The sequence below is a fragment of the Prinia subflava genome, chromosome 4 (assembly GCF_021018805.1).
Source record: "Prinia subflava isolate CZ2003 ecotype Zambia chromosome 4, Cam_Psub_1.2, whole genome shotgun sequence".
Classification (NCBI taxonomy): domain Eukaryota; kingdom Metazoa; phylum Chordata; class Aves; order Passeriformes; family Cisticolidae; genus Prinia; species Prinia subflava.
In genome coordinates, this window is record NC_086250.1 from 11768708 (window position 1) to 11787823 (window position 19116).

Genomic DNA, 19116 nt, shown 5'->3' on the forward strand with positions numbered 1-19116 from the left:
GGGGAGGGTATTTCAGTCAGAACTTAACTCAGATAATCAGAATGAATTGAATACTGGCTATAAACCATGACTTTTAAAATGTCCTAATCTTTCCCAAACAGGACAGAGACTGTGCCCAGAGGCCAGCAGAGGTAATGTGTGTGTGTGGTGATGTGTGTCCTTGGAGAACACGGGCAGTGAGGAGGTGTTGGGAGGCTGGGTGGGAGCTGTGGAATTGCCACACGCCGTTCCAGAGGGGGAATGGAGTCCTGCAGACAGGACAGTGAGGAGCCCCTGGTGGGTGTCCCCATCAGTGGCACTGCTCAGTGCTCAGCACGTCCTGGCCTCCTCACACATGGATTATCTTCCAGTCTCACTGAGCTTAAGGTTACCAGCTAAGCTAATGTTTTTTCCCCACTAGATAATGAGCAAAGCTAACCATTAAGCATTTTACTGACTCTGTAATTATCTTTGATTAGTGTATCTGTAAAAACCTTTGTGTTTCTCAATTGTCTTCTGTGAGTGGCAAGTGTGTTTCTGAAAAGCCTGTCATTGCAGAACAGTCACCCTGTGGTACCTTAAGGCCACATCTTGCAGTTTTTACCTCTAGAAACACCTGAGCAGAGGTGACAGACCTCAGGTACCACTCATAGGATGAACACTGTATTGATTCAGCAAAAGCCAAAGGATTATATTTGGGCTGTGAATGGTTTTGCTTCTTTCTTTGAAAGAGACAGTGAAAAGCTGGCAAGGTTAAAGTAGTGCTTTAAATTGGCTAACTGGAGCATCTGATATCTCTCTTGGCATTTATACTCCTTGCTTGGTATGTAATTTCCTCTTTGCTTTGGCAGTGGACACAGTCAATTAATCCATTAATTAAGAAACGGCAGAGCAGTGACAGACAGAAAGAGCTCTCTGACACTTGGCAGAGAACCAATGTACTGTGAGATGCTGTCTCTCAGCTTCCCACTTACTGCCCCTACAGCTGCCAGTGGGGAAGACAGAGACTCTGGAAAGCTGGAGAAGTTCAAAGCCTTGCATGACTCTATTTTTACCTTTTCCATACCTTTAAAGTCAGTCTTACAGAAACTGAACATCTTAAAGAACACAATTTACTCTTAGCAGGTAGTGATAGTAATCTTGGATCCTGAACATATGTCAGGCTTTAATCCCAGCTGACAACAAAGGACCCCACAGCTGATCCCCCTCCCTGCCCCAGTGGGATGGAGAGGAGGATCAATAAAAAAAGAGATAGAACTTGGGGATTGAGATACAAACAGTTTCATAATTGAAACCAAGTAAAACATAATAATAATATAATAATGGTTAAAAATCTATAATAAAGGGGAGAGGAAGAGAGAGAGAAAACCCAAAAAAGACAAGTGATGCACCATAATACTATTGCTCACTGACCAATGCCCAGCCCATCTCCAAGCCATGATTGACTCCCCTTCCCAGTAAACCTCCAGTTTATATACTGGGCATGGAATTCTGTGATGGGGAATGTTCCTTTGGTAGCTCAGGTCAGCTGTCCTGGACATGTTCCATCACAGCTTCTTGTGCACTTCCTTGTTGGCAGAGCCTGGGAGAGTGGAAGGTCCTTGACTCAGGGCAAGCACTGCTCAGCAATAACCAAACATCCCAGTGTTATCCACATTATTCCCTACTAAATCCAAAACACAGCAATCAACCAGCACACAGTGTTGAACTAAGAAAATGTTCATTCCATCCCAGACCAAACCAGGGCAACATAGTCAAATGAAGATCTTGCTTATGTTTTTCTTTATGGTTTTTACCTTCTGTATTCTTGTAGTGACAGATGAAACAGATTTCCCAGATTATCTGACAGCGGTCACTTGGCAGGCTCTCAGAAGGCCTTCTGCAATTCCCTTATATTTACTCTTTATTTCCCTAATTCAAGCAGGCTAAACCTCCTGTGGAAGGCAATAATTTTGCAACCCTCCCTCCCAAGTCTCCTTCTCACGGTGGCACCAGCGACGAGGACAGTTTTGGCACTCGCAAAGCCAGATCTTCCTTTGGCCGGGGCTTTTTCAAGATAAAAAATAACAAGAGGACTGCGAGTGCCCCCAATCTGGGTAAGTACTGTGCCTCTGCACTTAGATTCTGTGCATTTTGAAGTGTCTTAACAACAGCTGTATAACTGCCTTAAGAAGCAGGAAAGCCAGCTTTAGTCTCACCATGACTTGGTGGCACTTCTGACAGTAGAATGTTTGGAAAATATTAAACAGCAAGAAAAAATAATCACTGTTGTAAGGAAGTATTTGATGTGGTTCAGACTCTGCTGTGGTATCTCCCCTGGGACCTCGTAGGGGCTTGCTGCTGTATGAAATGCTGGTGTCTGGCAGTAGTTCACACATGGGATTTGTGGGCTTTTTTCCCCCTGGCTCCATCCTCGATTTATCTTTCATAAGATTTTCAGATATACAGAAATAGGACAGCAGCACTCAGCGTTGGGTTTTTTTTGTACTTAAGCAGCCTTGTAAAAGAGGTGGTGACAACAGGAGCACGATCAGCAAGTCATTCAAGCTCACATTGATTTTTTACCTGTAGTATTGGTGGAGAAGTATTTTGATATTGTCATTTGGTGACATTTGCATATGATGAAGAAAAAAAATGTTCTATTTAATGCAGAAGTTGCTGTTGTCACTAACTGGAATTCTACTTATGTTTGCTGCTCTGCTCTAGCAGTCTTTCCACTGATCCAGTTCAAACATCCAGTGAGTCCCTGCATCAAATCTACTGCCAGACATCGGAGGTTTTTGTTTTTCTCTTGCATGAGATTTAGGAATTTAGCCCTCTGTTTCAGAAGCCTGAAGGGGGATAGCTTCTGCTTTGTTACTTACTCCAAGGGAAATTTAGATTTTTGTTCAGAACAAGTAGCATACCTACATATTGATGATATGTTGCCCATACTTGCCTGTGACATACAGCCTGGGAAGTTGCTAGCTTACTTGGATTACATGTACAGTCTGTTCTGAGGGATAGACTCTTCACTTCGGTTTATTTCATGTTTGCATTTGTGTAATCCTCTGTTTCGTCCTGAGGTTATTTTGTCTAACAAAGCACAGTACTTGTGCTGTCATAAAGGAGTGGAAGATGGGCCATCTAAATCAGGGTGCTGTGACTTTGAGTAAATTGTTTATGTTATCCAGATTTCAGTGCTTCCTTCTGTAAAGCTGCTGTCCAGATATTTGCCACCTGACAGGAGCAGTGGGTCCTGGAGCAGGTGACCGCCTTGCACCGAAGTGACTGCGGTGCCGTTTTTTCCTCCCCACCACAGAGCTCTACTCCTTTGTTGTGAAAGGGAGTTTCTAGTGAATTGGTGCTCCTAATCCCGTGTGAATTCAGCATTCGTGTGGCGCTTGTGTCTCGTGTCCCTCCCTCCTTTTGTCCTGTACTTTGTCGCCGTGAGTTTTGAATTGTGTTTGACCCTGTGCCTCTGCGTGTTCTCTCCCGTTGTGCTGCGTGTGGGTTTGTGCCTTGTGGGATATCTGAAGATCGCAGTCGAAGTGCCAGTGCACCTACCTTAGGTACAGTAATGCTGCATGTCTGCCCTGTGCCTGACTGCTGCTAACAGCTGCCTGTGGCCACACACTTCCCAAAGCACAGCCAGGCACCAGAGCTCTGCATCGGAGCTTCTGCCCTTCCTAAAAGGAGTTTTCACATAACACCTGCCCTCCGCTAAAGTCAGCTGTGCTGTTCCTCAGTAGCTGCTACTAATGAGAGATTGCGGGTCAATTTGCAGAGACTTTTGCTGTAACTTTGAGCACAAAGTTACCACAGACCGAGGTACCACGTGAGAACTGGTGATGCTTAGTTACCTTTGTGCTGCCACCTGTCCTGGATCCACTGGAAGAGTTTAAAAGGTGGTGAAGGAAGGAATGAGCTGTATTTCCCAGGCATTCATTGAAGGGAGGTCTGAGGGAATGCATGTGTAATTTGTCTTCTAGATGTAGTTGTATTTAAGATACAATAAAACAAATGAGAAAGAATTGGGGCAGATGGGGAAGGAGCCATTCACACAGTAAATTAAAAACAGTCTTGTGGTGTGAGCATTCCCTGGGTGGTGCTGGCAAGGGCAGATGAGACCTGCCTTAGGAAGCAGAGCTGTCCCAGTGGGGTGGTGGTACAGCCATGCAGGGTGGGAAGGAGACTGAGGGCTCTGGGCTCTCTCTTTTTCTCACATGACCTCCTAAATGTTATCTGTTCTATGGGGTTGTGTCAGTGCATGAAAAGGTGCCAGGTGTGAGGAGCAAACAGCACAATTCCCGCAAATCTCTGCTACTAATGCATCCAACCTTGTCCTGGTGTTCTCTCTCTAGAATGCCATTTACATGTTCTTGTTTTTTTTTCACTTTACCTTCTCCAAGTAAAGGAAAAGCCACGAATGCCATAGCCTGGTTCGATGTTATTGCTGTCTCTCTCACTGGCAGGATCCCTGTGTTTGATAGTGGTCAAACCAAAGTGCCTGGAAATGGCCTTTTGTGTGACCTTGTTGCTTCACTGCAAGGTTTGACAGGTTGAAAATGGGACATGTTCATGGGTATTCTGGCTGAACTACCTGAAGTTTGCCCAGCAGAAGGATACACTGGCAAAGCCTAGAGTTTGTTGCTGGTCATGGCCCTTTTGTGGCCATCTCAGCATTAACTCTGTGGCTTGAGAGCAATATAAGCTCTGCGCTGATGCATTGTTTACTTTTCTCCTGGAAGTCTGAAAGTCTGTTTCAAACACAAGTGATGGTCATTTAATTACAGAGCTATATTAAAAGATGCTGCAAGTGATTCCAGGCCTGACTGCCTTGCCACAGCTGCTTCAGCTGAACAAGCTCATGCTCTCACCCTTCCCCAGCAAGTAACTGGCATAAACTCCATGTGGTAGTTTAATTCAGCTATCTAGCACTTGCTGGCACATCTCTGCTTATGTAGTCTAGTAGAAACTGCAATTCTTTTAGTTTTCTTTTTAAATGATCTTAAAATTGTTTTTCCTTTAATAGTTTAGCGTGGCAACTTCCCTTTTGGGGACAAGAGCCCTCAGGTTTGTTTGTCATGGAAAACAGCTACAGATCAAGGATTTAATGCTTTTCGAGTGGGTGGTTTTGTTCACTCAGAAGATACAGTTCAGACAGAGCCTAAACTCCATGGTGTTCCTGTGAGGAGGAACAAAATATTCTACAGTTTGCAGAAGTGAGGGGAAGAGCGCCCTCCTTCTGGGGCAGGAGTTTTGTTGCTGGAATTTCCTGGCCAGGGAATGAAATAGTAGGGGTTATTGGGAAAGATATCTGCAGGGAAGTTACTTGGCTTTCTGTGCTTTGGGGACTCCTGGTTTAGTTCCCTGCCACTGCACTGAATTGTTTCTGGGCACCCATGTGCCTTGGCTCTGTCTGTGAAAGCACTGTAGGAGCACTCCCTGAGGAAGAGTAAATTTGGGATTTGCTTCACTGCTTGATTCACTGGGTGGATTTTACCACCTTGGATACAAGGCACTTAACTGAAGCAGAGCATTGCCTTGGAGCAATCACCAGCCAGGCCCATGAAGGAGGAACATGTGGCATTTCTCCTGGATTTTCCCATCCCTCTTTGCCCCATTTTCTTGACAATGGTGGCTGTCAATAATTTAGCAGAAGTCATTCCCAAGGTCAGGAGCATGTCTGTACAGTCCTGCACAAGAGGGTCTTGACATGGCTTTTGTTTTCTAACAGCTGAAACAGAGAAGGGATCTGCAGACCACTTGGATCTGGCTGGCTTGCCCCCTCGCCCAAAGGAAGCAGATAGTCTGCAGATGACACCACCTTCTCCAGATTCCAGGAAAAAGGCCAGGGGAATCAAGAAGTTATTTGGAAGGCAAGTAAAAGATGAGAGATGACCATTCTCCAGACCTGGGGCTTGGGCAGGGGTTTGCTGTGAACACACCTTTTCTTTCTCCTCTGCCAGTGTGTGGTTCTGTGGTGTAATACCCCAAGAGCAGGAGCCCGTGTGTATTTGGGAGAGGTGACAGTAGGCTGGGGACAGGTAGAGGAGGAGCTACAAGCCCTAGGGGAGATCTTGCCTGTGTTGGTTGCAGTGGCAGCTGAGACATGCCTTTTCCTTAGCCAAATGTGAATGTGCTTTCTTCCCTCAGACTTAAAAGAAGTCAGTCCACCACCTTCAACCCAGAGGACATGTCGGAGACGGAGTTCAAAAGAGGAGGGACAAGAGCAACTGCAGGGCCCCGCTTGGGCTGGTCTCGGGACCTGGGGCAGTCCCACAAGTAAGACACGAGTGGGGCAACGTCCTGGCAGCTCCATGGGCCCCAAGGAGGAGGGCAGTGCCAAAATGGAACATCCCCTCTCCTGTCTGAGCAAAACCAGGCAGATCCAGGCCGCTTCCTCCTCTGGGAGAGGGTCTGTGCAGGGCTGGGTGGTGGGATCTGCTGCTGAGCTCCCGCCTTTGCAGGTTGGGGTAGTGCATGAGCCCTCATGTGGCAGTGACAGATACTCCTGTCCCTTTCCTGCTGCACTTCAGGGGTTAAAGAAGAAAGTGAAACATTCCAGGGTCACTCCAGAGCTGTAGCCACGCTAGGCAGCAGAGGTGACTCTTTTCAGTAGGATTATAGGAGCCTCTCTCGTGTTTATTGTGACAGTGGCAACAGATCAGCAGCACCCAGCACTTCATCGTGCTGATGGTTCCCCCTCAGAGATTGTTCCAGCCCCCACAAGATGTGAATTAGGCTTGATTTTTTGCTTTCTCATTATTTATGAGAACAGGAGATTGGAAGCATGGGATTTATCAGTCTTTTTTGGGTAAAATCTCCCACAGTGAGCTGGACATGCCATTTGCCAAGTGGACCAAGGAGCAGGTTTGCAACTGGCTACAGGACCAAGGGCTTGGCTCTTACATCAGTAATGGCAGGCACTGGATATTGTCTGGGCAAACACTTCTGCAGGCTTCTCAGCAGGATCTGGAAAAGGTGAGGAATACCAGAAACACTCCTTTCAAATAAAGGTACAAAAAAAACCAAAATCACCATCTCTGTGCATGTAATTCAGGTCTGTAAAGCACACCTGGTAAAAAAATGTAAACTAGATGAGATCACCTGCAGTGATGCCAAATCCTTTTCTTTTTAGCTGAAGTTTTGTAAAAATTTAATGCCATATAATGAAGCTAATAATTACAAATACATGATTTAACTTCATTAAGCATGGACACATCAGTTGACTGTAGCACCTTCTAAAAATATGCGTGTGAGACTGCCTCATTATCATATGGGTTTGTAGCCCTGCTTCATTAGCACTCACATGTGCTGCAGTTATTTTATGCCTATGTGAGAAGAGTGTAATAAGGTGCAGTTTTGTTCTGATTATATTTTCTGTCCATTTTATACAAAGAGGAATGAGGATTTGTTACACTCAGGTTGATCAGTCTCTGTCTTTAATTGTCACAGAATTGCTTGTGTATTTTTAAAAATGAGAAACACAGAAGAAATTAATTCAGTTTACACTTTTAATACATAGTATTTGCTAAGGTTTGAATTTCCAGCTTTTAAAAAATTACTCTCCTTACCAAATAGTAAGCTTGTTTTCTCAGTTGGGCAGTTACACTACAACCGGAATAGGAGAAGTGTATTGTGAACACAATGGTTTGTAATAGTGTTATCAGAGGTAACATTAACCAGCAGGCACTCCTGAAAGTGAAAATGGGATTAAAGACATCATGGAATGGCTACACTTGCAGCTAAACTGGGGAATAATGTTATGCATTTGGAATCATTAATGAATCTCAGTAATTCCTGGGACATTCCTCTGCACTTAAATAAGTAATTATTTTAACTTTACCTGCCTAAGTGGGAGGGGAGAAATTAATCCCAGCAAGTATTTTTATGAATGCTAGCATTTTTATTATATTGTGGGATTTTTTTAACCTAGTATGAGAATATTGTGGCCAACATTTTAATTCATTTTAATTCAGTTTGGATCCATCACTCCTAGAGATTAATCTACCACACTGTGAAACTAACCCACCCCAATAAGTGGACCTTTCCCTAGTGCTGAGCATGTGCTAAAACAACGCTGAAATTCAGCAAATAGAAAAATGCACCTGCCAGGTCACCAGCAATGCTGTGGAAGTGTGACTCTCAGAAACCCTTTGTCATTCAGCAGGGGGAGGAATAAAATAGTATTATCTCTAGATTTACTGCTTTTCTTCCTCCCACAGGAGCTTGGGATAAAGCACCCTTTGCATCGGAAGAAGCTCCAGCTTGCTCTGCAGGCACTGGGATCTGAAGAGGAAAACAACCATGGAAAACTGGATTACCACTGGGTTACCAGTAAGATTTCAGTGCATGCTGAAGCAGTGGCTTTGGATAGGGGTCCCTAATCGTGGCTAATTTGGGGTGCTGAGGATGGGAACAGTAAGTGGTGCTGGGTAACGTGCTGCTACTCTAACAGCAGTGTCTGTCCTGCCCTAGGGTGGCTGGATGACATTGGCCTGCCCCAGTACAAGACCCAGTTTGATGAGGGGAAGGTGGATGGCCGCATGCTCCATTACATGAGTGTGGTGAGTAAATGGTTTCTTCCTTTCCTGACATCCTTTCCATGTTCTTGGCTTCTCAGTGTTCAAAGTGAGTGTCCTGTGTTAATGCCAGTAGCTGTAACCTGTGGTAATCAGATACTACTGCTCACCTGCAAGCATTTCCTAAGCTCTTTCCATCTTCAGAGCTACTAGATTCAGGCGGAAGAGCAAACACAGTAAGCAAGAATTTGGAGTTGTGCATGAGAAATGGGCAATGCTGAGCTTAACAGTTGTGTGTCACACCCGTGTGCTCAGGCAGGGCTTGTACCCCTTGGAAAGGTGTGCAAATGCTGTGGTTGCCATTCATGCTTTTGCTGTTCATGTAGTTATTAATTAATAGAAGCAGATGGAATCCTTTTCTTCAGTGAGCAAGCATTCTGTCAGCTCACTTACTTTCTTGGATGCTTAGGTGAAGAAAACCCAAGCAATTTCCTTTGAAGAAAATTGCAGTTCTAAGAGCCAGCTTGCTTGAAAGCAGGTTGCACTTAACAGCTTTTGCATTTCAAAGTGCTTTGCACAGGCATCACCTCTCCACTCCCCACTTCACTGCCAGTCAGATTTCCTTTGTGTAAGGGCTCAGGTGAGATAAGACCTTCCTTCTCTGGGGACACAAATGCAAATTGAACATTGCTAATATTAATTCTTTCTGTACAACAAAAAAGAAATCAATCACAGCCCTGCTCTTTTATGAACCATGAGTTACCTTTTCATGCCACATTTGCATGTGTTTTGCATAGGTTTTATGTCATGGTTTGCAATTTTATTTATTATAAGATTGTTTCTTCTCCTTCTTAGCCCTGGGAGATGTGATGCCAGCAGCCTCCATTCAGTTTGATGTTGTGTTGGGAGACTTTACTACCATTGTCACTGCCCTTTAATTGTAGATCACTGGGGATATTTTTAGAGCAAGTTTAACCATCAAATTATGACAACAGATTTGCTGTAAATAACCAACAAAATATGCAAAGTATTAAACTAATATTTGTTACGATCTTTTGAAGTTACTCCGACTCAAAATAAATAATAATGAACATTTATTACTTTATAATAAATGAAATAGCAAACCATGACATAGTAACCTGCTGTCAGATTCATCACAAAGTTAGCTGAACACACTAGAATGTTTGGGTAAGCAAAGAATCTTGTCTTAAATATCTGACAAAATAGATTCCAATGCTCATGACATAAGTAAAACTGAAAGACTAAGCGAGGCTAACCCTGGAGCAAGGGTGCATAAACTTATTTAAGTTAGCCAAAATGCACTTGGACTTTGAGACACTTTTCTTCTTGCCTCCATTTTTTCTTTTTATTCTAATCATAGAGAATGTCCCAATTTTCAGGGTAATTTATTGTTTTCAGTTAAACTTCTAGCTGGATATTTGAGGTATTAAAACTTCTGGCAGGATTAAATGCCAGGTGAGTCTAGTGTAGTGCGTTGGTGCTGTCCTGTTGGCTCTTACCCTGTCACTGAGGATGTGTCACTTCACCCTTTTTCCCATGTTTCCTGTGCTGAGCTCTGTACCCTGTATGAAAAACATCTCCCAGGAGCTAGTCTAGTGCAACACAAGAAGTTTTTATTTTGGGACTGATGGTTTGGTATGAATCACCTGTCTCACATTAAAATCTTCACCCAGATGTGTCAGATGTGCCTTTTAAGCCAGGGTCTAAAGCAGCCCCTCCAGGAGGATGTTGGTCCCATGAAAAAGCATGTCTGTGTTTGACTCCCTCTTGCTCTTTGACAGGATGACCTGCTGTCCTTGAAGGTCATCAGTGTCCTTCACCACCTCAGCATCAAAAGAGCCATTCAGGTTTTGAGGATAAACAACTTTGAGCCCAACTGCCTGCGCAGGAGGCCGTCTGATGAGGTACTGCTTTGCAAGAAAGCTGTGAAGAGGAATCCTCTAGGGTCTTATCCCTGGTGTTTGATTCTTCCTGCTCTGCTCTGTCCTCCTGTCTCCTTGTTCTGCTTCATTTTTAGTTTCCTGTTTCTCATGTTGTTCTTTCAACCTCAAGCTCTGACATCACTTTCTTTCCTCTATGTGCCATGACCCCAAACTCATGTCCCCCTTTCCAAGTCCCTGCTTCTCCTCCAAGCCACCAGCTGGCTGTTCTGGCCCAGTCTCTGATGTGCTGTCTGGAGTGCAGATCATCTCCAACTCAGAGCACTGCAGTGTTTGAGTCTTGTGCAACTCTCCGGAAAACTGATGGCTGTGTCAAAATTTTCTGTGTTAAAGGAGCTTGGCCTTGTTACCAGGCAGGAGACTGCCATCATTGTGTTTTGGAAGCAGTGAGTGCTGGATAGGGCAATGGATGACAAAACAACCCAGACTCTTGGATGTAGATTCACAGTGTGTATCTCCACGAACAGCACAGCAGCTCATGGAACCAGCTGAGTTTTCAGCTCTTCTGCTAGAAATGGCAACTAACCCTAGTGCACAGCACAATAATCAAATGACCTGACACAGCCCTGCCCCCTGCCCAAGGCAGCAATCCAGAAAGAGACTTTTTTCTCAAGTGCAGAGTAGATTGTATTCCTTAAGGGCAGGAGAGGTATGTCTCAGTAAAGACTGGGGCTGGGGTTGAGCTGATTTGCAGTGTCTCTTACCTGCCTGTCCCTCCTGCTGGCAGAACAACGTGACGCCGTCCGAGGTGGCGCAGTGGACCAACCACCGCGTGATGGAGTGGCTGCGCTCCGTGGACCTGGCCGAGTACGCGCCCAACCTGCGCGGCAGCGGAGTGCACGGCGGGCTGATGGTGAGCCCTGGGGGGCTGCTTCCAGTTCATGGGGAAAATGTGTCTGGGGATCACTAGGTCAATGGTCTGACGTTACCCTTGCTGCACATGCCTTTTCTGCTTATTCTGCTTAATGAGAAGTTTCTTACCGTGTGGTTTAAAGGATAGGAATGTCTTGAGGGGAAGGAGTGTGGTTTAATACTCTGTATGCCCCTCACAATTCTATTTTGGTTTGGCATTCTCCACCTCCTGTCCTACAGTGCTGCCATGCTGTTGAATGGCCACTTTCTGCCTTCCTAACCTGGATATGGTTTTCGTTTGAGGGAAGCTTGTTACTTTTGTAAAATTCAGGATTACACTGTCAAACCAGGATTGGTTTTGGTTACTCTAGCATCACATGCTCCAGACAAAAAGTTTATACCAGCAGAGGTTTGTTGTGGTGATTAGGAGTTATATCCCTGCTCCAGACATTTTGTGTCTGTTTATTTTCCATGATTCCTCTGGCTACTTTTTCCAGAATTAGAAGATGATGCTGGGTAAACATTCTGTGGCGGCTTCACACAGTACTTCAGTTAAGGGTGGATTTATCTGTTCATTTCTTCTTACCTGCCAATTTGTTCCTATTTATAACTCCAGAAGGAAAGCCTGGAAGTAGCATTTTAGGAATCCTTTAACTAGTTAACTCTCTTTCTTCCTTCTTTGTTGTATATTTCCTCTAAAATACAAACAAAAATCCCAAAGCAGCCCTAGGGAGTGACCAAGATAGGCCTGGATGTCCTTGAGATCTCATCAGACAGTACTGGCTTCAGCTGGATTCTGTGGTTGGATTCCCAGGTTTTGGAGCCCCGTTTCAATGTGGAAACCATGGCCCAGCTGCTGAACATCCCACCCAACAAGACGCTGCTGCGGCGGCACTTGGCCACTCATTTCAACCTCCTGGTGGGGCAGGAGGCCCAGCAGCAGAAGCGTGAAGCCATGGAGTCCCCAGACTACGTCCTGCTGACAGCCACTGCCAAAGTCAAGGTAGGCCACTTGTTCTGGGAGGGGTGGGAGGTTCCAGGGAGGCATTTGGATCTCTGGTTTTATCCATGCTGGGAGGGCGCTTCAGTAAGGTCTGAGCAAAGGGATTCGTTCCTAAAGAAAGAAGCATGAAAGCAGGACTGGCAGATCTGGGACACTGATGTCTGCCATGAACAGGCCACTTCTCAGCCTCTCTGACATGCACAGACAAGAGGTAGCACTCGTGTTGTCCTTCTGTCTGTACTGAGAGATGTTTGGGAGGGAGACTGTCCCTAACTCTTCACAGACTCATGATTTAATGTGGAGTTTTTGACCTCATTTAGGATCTGTTAAATGGTGGTGTCTTAACAGTGGTAGAATGAGGGCACACATTGTCCTTTCAGATGCCACTGTCATGAAATTCTGAAGAGCTGTGTAGGAGGGCACTGGGGTTTTGACCCTTCGTCATGGAAACACAAGAGGGCACAAGTAGGCCTGTTAATTCTTCGCTGATTCTCTAACTCCTTGGCAAATTTCTCTTCACTTTTAAGCCAAAGAAACTTACCTTCAGCAATTTTGGGAGCCTGAGGAAGAAGAAGCAGGACGATGTGGAGGAGTATGTGTGTCCTATGGAGCTGGGACGGGCATCTGGCAGCGGATCAAAGAAGGGCTTTAAGCCTGGCCTGGATATCCGAGTATACGATGATGATGATTTGGACAGGCTGGAGCAGGTAAGTCAGTTTGAATGATTCTGAGTCCTTGAGCTGTCAGGTTTTGGTGGGAAAACCTTCCATTGCCTAGTGAAGTCCTCCTTTTGCTTTGGCCTGTGAAGGCCCTGATTTCTTGCTGTCACACAGCATTAGTGACAAAAGGGTCTGCTCCCAAGGAGGTTGGAGCTGCAGGCAGGACCTGCTTTGAGTAACTCTCCTCTCCTGACATGCCACGCTTCTCTCTAGGTCTGAACATCTAAGGTGTAATGAGTAAATTGAGTGCTGCACTTAATTGTTGCTCTGTCGTAGCCAGACAAGGGGGAATGGCTTCACACTGACACAGAGTGAGTTTAGATCTTAGAAGGTTTAGAATATTAGAAAAACGTTGTTCCCTGTGAGGGTGGGGAGCCCTGGCACAGGGTGCCCAGAGCAGCTGTGGCTGCCCCATCCCTGGCAGTGTCCAATGCCAGGCTGGATGTGGCTCTGAGCAAGCTGGGATGGTGGAAGGTGTCCCTGCCCATGGCAGGGGATTGGACTGAGATGATTTTTAAGGTCTCTTCCAACCCAATCCATTCTATGATTCCACTCTATGATACAAATAAGGTATTATTAATTCATGATTCATTCTCTGTTTTTTCTAGATGGAAGACTCAGAAGGGACAGTGAGGCAAATAGGAGCATTTTCTGAAGGCATCAACAACCTGACAGTAAGTCTGTGAATGGGGTCTGCAGTCAGGTCTCTGCTTCTGTGGGATGGGTATGGGCACAAGAAAACCAAGTGGTTCAGGAAGGTACCTGCCCATCGTGGTGGGGAGGTTTGGGGCCTGTGCTGGCTCCCCACACACCAGGGAGGGCAGGGGACACAGCCCCATTGCCCACATTGGTGGGTTTCCAGCTGGCAGTCAGGCTGCATTTTCTGGGCGGCTGCCCCGAGCCAGTGGGGCCAGCAGACAGCAGTGAGCTGGTTTTGCAGCAGCGTGGCTGAAAACCTCCCTCAGCAGGACAAAGCAGAGGCTGGCAGGCAGTGTCTGCTGCCCAGCACAGCACAGGTGACTGACTCCAGTTGTGAGAAACCTTGACTCTCCCCTCCTTTGCCTTCCAGCACATGCTGAAGGAAGATGAAATGTTCAAAGACTTTGCCACTCGCTCTCCTAGCACCAGTATAACAGATGAGGACTCCAACGTGTGACAGTCACCACCAGGCACTGACAAAGGCTCGCTCTCCTGCGCGCAAGGACATCCCTGTTCCACGTGACAGGCAGCAGATCATGTACTTTACATTGCTCTTGCTTCTGTTTGTTAGAAGTAACACTGAGGGGTGGAGAATTTTAAAGAGAAGAGGAGAAAAAACAAGGTGCCTACTTAAGTTGCCATAAAAACCACCCAGACACTGGTGAATGGTAATCGTTGTAACTCTATTTAATGTACAAACTGGTGATATGTTTCAGAGTGTTGCATTGAAATTGATGTGGTATGATAGTGCTCCTTTTGCTTGTTCATGGCCTCAGATAATCCTTTATACTGTTTGAAAAGATCAGAAGATGTTAGGTAAAACTGTTGCATCTGTAGATACTGCGTGTCAGCTCTCTTTGCACTCTCAGCTGAAAAATAGAAGTTACTGCTCTTTTCTAAGTGCTTTTCTTTGGCACAAACACCAGTTCAGCCCTTTCCAGTGTAGGATTTTAGAGAGCCGTGCCCTGTGTAAGGTCCCCGGTAGCTCTTGACTGTTGCTCCTATTTTTATACTGTTTTATAAAAAAAAAAAAAAAAAAGAAGAAGAAGAAAAAATAAGTATATGAAGTACATATAAAAGCAAAAATTTAAATTTTGTGAGATAGAGCGATGGAAAGTGGAAGGTGTGTGAGGGAGAGGGGGAAGGTTGTAAAAAAAATATGCCAGTTTGCAAACCAGCTGGTTACTGGGAAAGGCAGGCTGACCTTTGGAACTGTTTGCTTTCGTTGCTTTTTACTGAGTGCACAGTTTAATGATCTTCCATTTGAGATGAAACAATTCTAAAGCATGTTTCTTCTAGCAGTGACTGATCCAGAAACTGCACATTTTAAAATGTCTTCTTTCTTGTCCCCAGCAGCAGTAATTAGTGCATTCAACAAGGTTATTAACACTTCATGACTTAAAAAAATTCCTTAAAGTTGAGAGTACTCCCTGCATATGGAAGGGATGTTTCTGTGCTGTGACTAACGTGAAGATGGTGTAGTTGCAAAAAATTAAAGTTATATAGAGAAATGTATAGGAAATATATTATTTCATATTATTAAGCCTAAGGTGGGACTTTTCCTCCAAAATTCAGATATCAAATGTGTTGTTCATCATTTTACCTTCTCAAAGGACAGCTCCTCTGCTCTTGAGGATCATCAGGTTTTAAAATTCCTGACTAGCCAGTGGGAATCTTGTGTCAGACTTCCAGTACTGTGAAGTGTCCTAGCCAAAAGCAAACAAACAAAAGTAACTTTTTATTCCAGTGGTCATTTGTATGGTGTTGAACGTTGCATGTATTTTAGCACAATGGCATGAAGCTGCTTTGCTCTGTAAAGGCAAACAAAAGTCCAGCTGGAATTGTTCCTTGCGGTGGTGTTGCTTTGCCAAGCGTTTGTCACTCGTTTTGTCGCTCTCCTTGCTGGAAGTGAGACCATTCCTGGTGTCGTGCAGGGGATTTGGGGTTTGTGCTGGCTTTGGGGGTGTTTCTAAAACACTGTTAACAACACTAGGAAAGGAAGACAGGTTCTTCCCAGGATTTGCAGGGAACTCCCCTCAGGTCAGAGGAATATTCCAGCATTAGAATGATGTAAGCTAACCCGGACCTTTGAAAGTTGTGCAGTGTAGGTGATTATTGATGTACCAAGATGCAAAATTTAATGTGGGCAGGTTTAGGGTGCAGATGCTTGGGATGTGGATTCAGGCTTCCCTTTCTGTGAATACTCTGCAATATTGTTATTATTTACATGGAAGTTGAACGTAAACCCTGTGGAAACACTGGGAAATGTGGTGCAGGCTTCCAAACAGAAGTGTTCCTCTGGATGGCTCTCACTGGCTACTGGACAGGACTGGGTATTCACAGGGGGGGAAGGGAGCTAGTGACACAACAGTGTGTGCTGAAATAGCCACAAACACTCTCCAGTTTCTCTGGAGTGTTATCAGTGAGGGCAGCGATCATTTATTTAAGCAGCATTCTGCTCCAAACAACCCTTTCCTGGCAGCCAGGTCATCCCCTCAGAGCTGAGCCTGGTTCTCTTATGGGGTGGGGACATGAGAGAGGTGGTGAAGTCAGGAGGTTCTGACGTGCATATGTGCACACTGTCAATACCATCGGGGTGTTTAATTGGTTTGGAGAGGGCAAACATAACTGCTGTGTATTGCCATGTGAAATCCAATAAAGTCTGTGGAAAATGCCAAGCGTTTCTGGAGCTGGTTCCCTTTTTTGCATGTCCTCTTTTTTTTTTCCATTTAATTTTCCGAGGAAGCTTGTTCTGTTCTATTTAAAAAACAAAGGACGAAAGAGAGGCAAAATCACACATTTTTGTGTTGACTCATTAATTTGTTTGTAAGTAGTGCCTGTAGCAGGGCTCAACTAACAGCTAAGAAATCAACTACATCAAGACTTTCTAATTATTTCTCAGATCCAGATTTGAGCCATCGTGGGTTGTTTGGTGTGGTGAGGAGTGGCATCATCATTGCTCAGTGGGTGCTCCACAGGAAGCCCTCCCAGGTTGCTCTGTCCCTTCTTGCCTGGAAAGAGACTCTCTCTCTGGTCCCAAGTGTTAATCTCCCTTCTCTGGGAGATTAAAAGAAAAAAGGTGGTTTCATCTCCAGGCAACACCCTGTGCCAAAAAAATGGTTTCTGTGCAATAGTCCTAGAAAGGAGATCCAAGGAGATAAGATCAGACTGGAGTGAGATAACATCAGGGAAAGAAATGGTGCCGGAATTAACAATAAGGAAAACAAGCAGAGATGAATTCAGTAAGTGTGAAAGCGACGGGGCCTGTTGGGCTGGTCCCTGCTCAGTCAGCTGTGGAGAAACACACCCAGGAGAAAGCCTGGCTGCCCTGCGGGCTCACAGAGCTCAGCTCTGCCGTCATCTCCACCAGGAAGGCTGCAGGTGTCCATGTGCACCTGAATAGGTCTGGCTGAGCCCAGCACCTGCAGAGCCTTAGCTGGAAAATAAGATTTGTCCCTGAGGCTGTCTGCATGTGGAAACGACCTCCTGCGGCAGAGAAGATGGGCCAGAAGGTCTCTCAGGAGGATAACCAGGAGAACAAGGCTGAAACTCTGGCCATCTGTGAAGTCTTCAGCCAGGGTGTGCTCCATGCATCTCAAAGGCTGAAGGATTATCTCGGTTTTGTGGATCCTCAAAGCAAATTCCAGCCAGCCACAAACACGCTGAGCGAGATCTTCCTGGTCAACTTCATCAGCTTCTGCGTGGGAAAGAGTGTGGAGGAGCAGATCATGACCAGCAAGATGACCAAGCAGCAGTCCTCCCTGTTCGGGGTGGACTGGATCTGGACTCTGTGTGGCTCTGACAAGCAGATCAAGCTCCAGATCGCCGTGCAGGCTTTGCAGCCGGCCGAGCTCTCCCACGGCGAGGGCCCTGCCGAGGATTGCTGCCGGGAGGCCGCGCTGGCCGACGAGTGCTTCCAGAACATGAGCAGGTTTGAGAAGCTGGCCGAGTTCTGCCGCCTGGTGGGACGGGACTGCCTGGGCTTGTTCGTCATGTTCGGCGTGCCAGGGAAGCCCAAGGACATCCGAGGAGTCCTGCTGGACAGCGTTGCCAGGGAGCAGCAAAAATGCCGCCTGTCGGGCAGGAATGCGCTGTGGCAATTTGTCACCAGCACTGACAGCTCCCTGCCCACAAAAGACATGCTGGAAAATTGCCTGGGCACCAAAAACGGGCTGAAGGACGTGGGCAACGTGTACATAAACTTTGTGTGAGCAGCTGGGCAGGAGCAGTGGCTCCGTGCAGCGCTGGGGGCCGTGTGGGGCTCAGCCCTGCTCCTCTCTCTTTCCTCCCCACACTCCATTCCCTCCACCTTCCCCTCAACCCATCGTGTTCCCTTAGCTCCTGCAGAAGGCAGGCTGAGTCAGCCTCTCCAGGTTTTAAAACAACAGGAGAGACCTGCCAGAAAAATGTGTTTATAGAAGGCACGACATTTTTCCAGAACATTTTGTTCACCAGACATTGAGTCTTGGCTGGAGCTGCTGGAAGATTTATCAGCCGGAGCTCTGGGGAGGTCCTGGTGGATTTGACTCAGAGCCTTTGTTTGCTGTGTGGCAGATTTTTTTTTCTGTCCTAGGAGGGTGAGTCTGTAATAATGGAAATGTGCTGGTGCTGGTCAGAAGAGTTGCACTGAGTGTGAAGGACAATACCAGGCCTTAAAATGACTGATTTGAAGGAGTGAGCTGGTTTCAATTAGGAGGAAAAGCCCTTCCCAGTGCTCTGAGAAATGGGCTCTGAGAAAGACTTATTAATTACCTGCCCCCTAATTGGTGCCAGGCTCTACAGGGCCTTGGAGCTGTGAACAAAAGGCAAGGCTGGGGCCAACTGCAAAGCTTTTCTCGCTGAGTGGCTGTGTCAGGGCAAGGTATGGCAGAAGCTAGGGGCAAGCTCAAGAACACTTGGGAAAAATCGAGCAAGGGGGACAAAAACCAGGCCTGATGTGGGTGGGACCTTTCCATAGCAACAGAGGCACCCCTGACCATTCACAGCAGAGAGCAGATTTGGAGGAGGCAGGATTATTTCACTTGAAATTTCTTTTCAGTAGCTTAGCAGCTTGATGGCATTTATGGGCTTGATTTATTCTATTTCCCTCAGCATTTACTGGGCTGAGTGAAGCTTTTAGGTTGGTTATACAATTATAATTACTTGCTTTACTGTTAACCAGTGAAGCAGGACCTGATCCATATTCAAACTGGTAAACTCACTTTGGTTATAGGTGTTTGAGTAGCTTTGTCAGTGCAAAACTCATCTGCCTCTAATTTTCGTATGAATTCAATCATTTAACAGAATAAAAATAATTTTGAAAACACATTCATCTTTCACTATTTACTATTGGAGCTGTAAGATGAGGGCAGCTGCGGGAGCTGAGAATCAGGGGTTATTTCTTAAAGAGCCTTTAA

The 19116-nt window shown here is 45.8% G+C and overlaps 2 protein-coding genes across 13 annotated transcripts in view; both read left to right on the forward strand.

The window, feature by feature from the left end:
- The window catches only part of PPFIBP1 (PPFIA binding protein 1), a 101852-nt gene extending 85454 nt beyond the window's left edge, over positions 1–16398 (forward strand). For 7 of the 12 annotated variants that reach the window (XM_063395473.1, XM_063395479.1, XM_063395475.1 and 4 more), the window contains 14 exons: positions 102–131; positions 1901–2075; positions 3498–3530; positions 5699–5840; positions 6118–6246; positions 6795–6945; positions 8190–8301; positions 8443–8531; positions 10289–10411; positions 11175–11300; positions 12114–12302; positions 12830–13009; positions 13630–13695; positions 14091–16398. In XM_063395473.1, the coding sequence (XP_063251543.1) occupies positions 102–131; positions 1901–2075; positions 3498–3530; positions 5699–5840; positions 6118–6246; positions 6795–6945; positions 8190–8301; positions 8443–8531; positions 10289–10411; positions 11175–11300; positions 12114–12302; positions 12830–13009; positions 13630–13695; positions 14091–14177 (1632 nt within the window). In that variant the 3' untranslated portion in view covers positions 14178–16398. The remainder of the gene's footprint in view (positions 1–101; positions 132–1900; positions 2076–3497; positions 3531–5698; positions 5841–6117; positions 6247–6794; positions 6946–8189; positions 8302–8442; positions 8532–10288; positions 10412–11174; positions 11301–12113; positions 12303–12829; positions 13010–13629; positions 13696–14090) is intronic. The other 5 variants (XM_063395478.1, XM_063395484.1, XM_063395480.1 and 2 more) reach the window with 3 other exon arrangements.
- A 616-nt stretch (positions 16399–17014) lies between these two features.
- REP15 (RAB15 effector protein) lies at positions 17015–19027 on the forward strand. Its single transcript, XM_063395488.1, has one exon. It carries the CDS (start codon positions 17191–17193, stop codon positions 17929–17931), a length of 741 nt encoding a protein of 246 aa, XP_063251558.1. The 5' UTR covers positions 17015–17190; the 3' UTR covers positions 17932–19027.
- Positions 19028–19116: the final 89 nt, after the last annotated feature.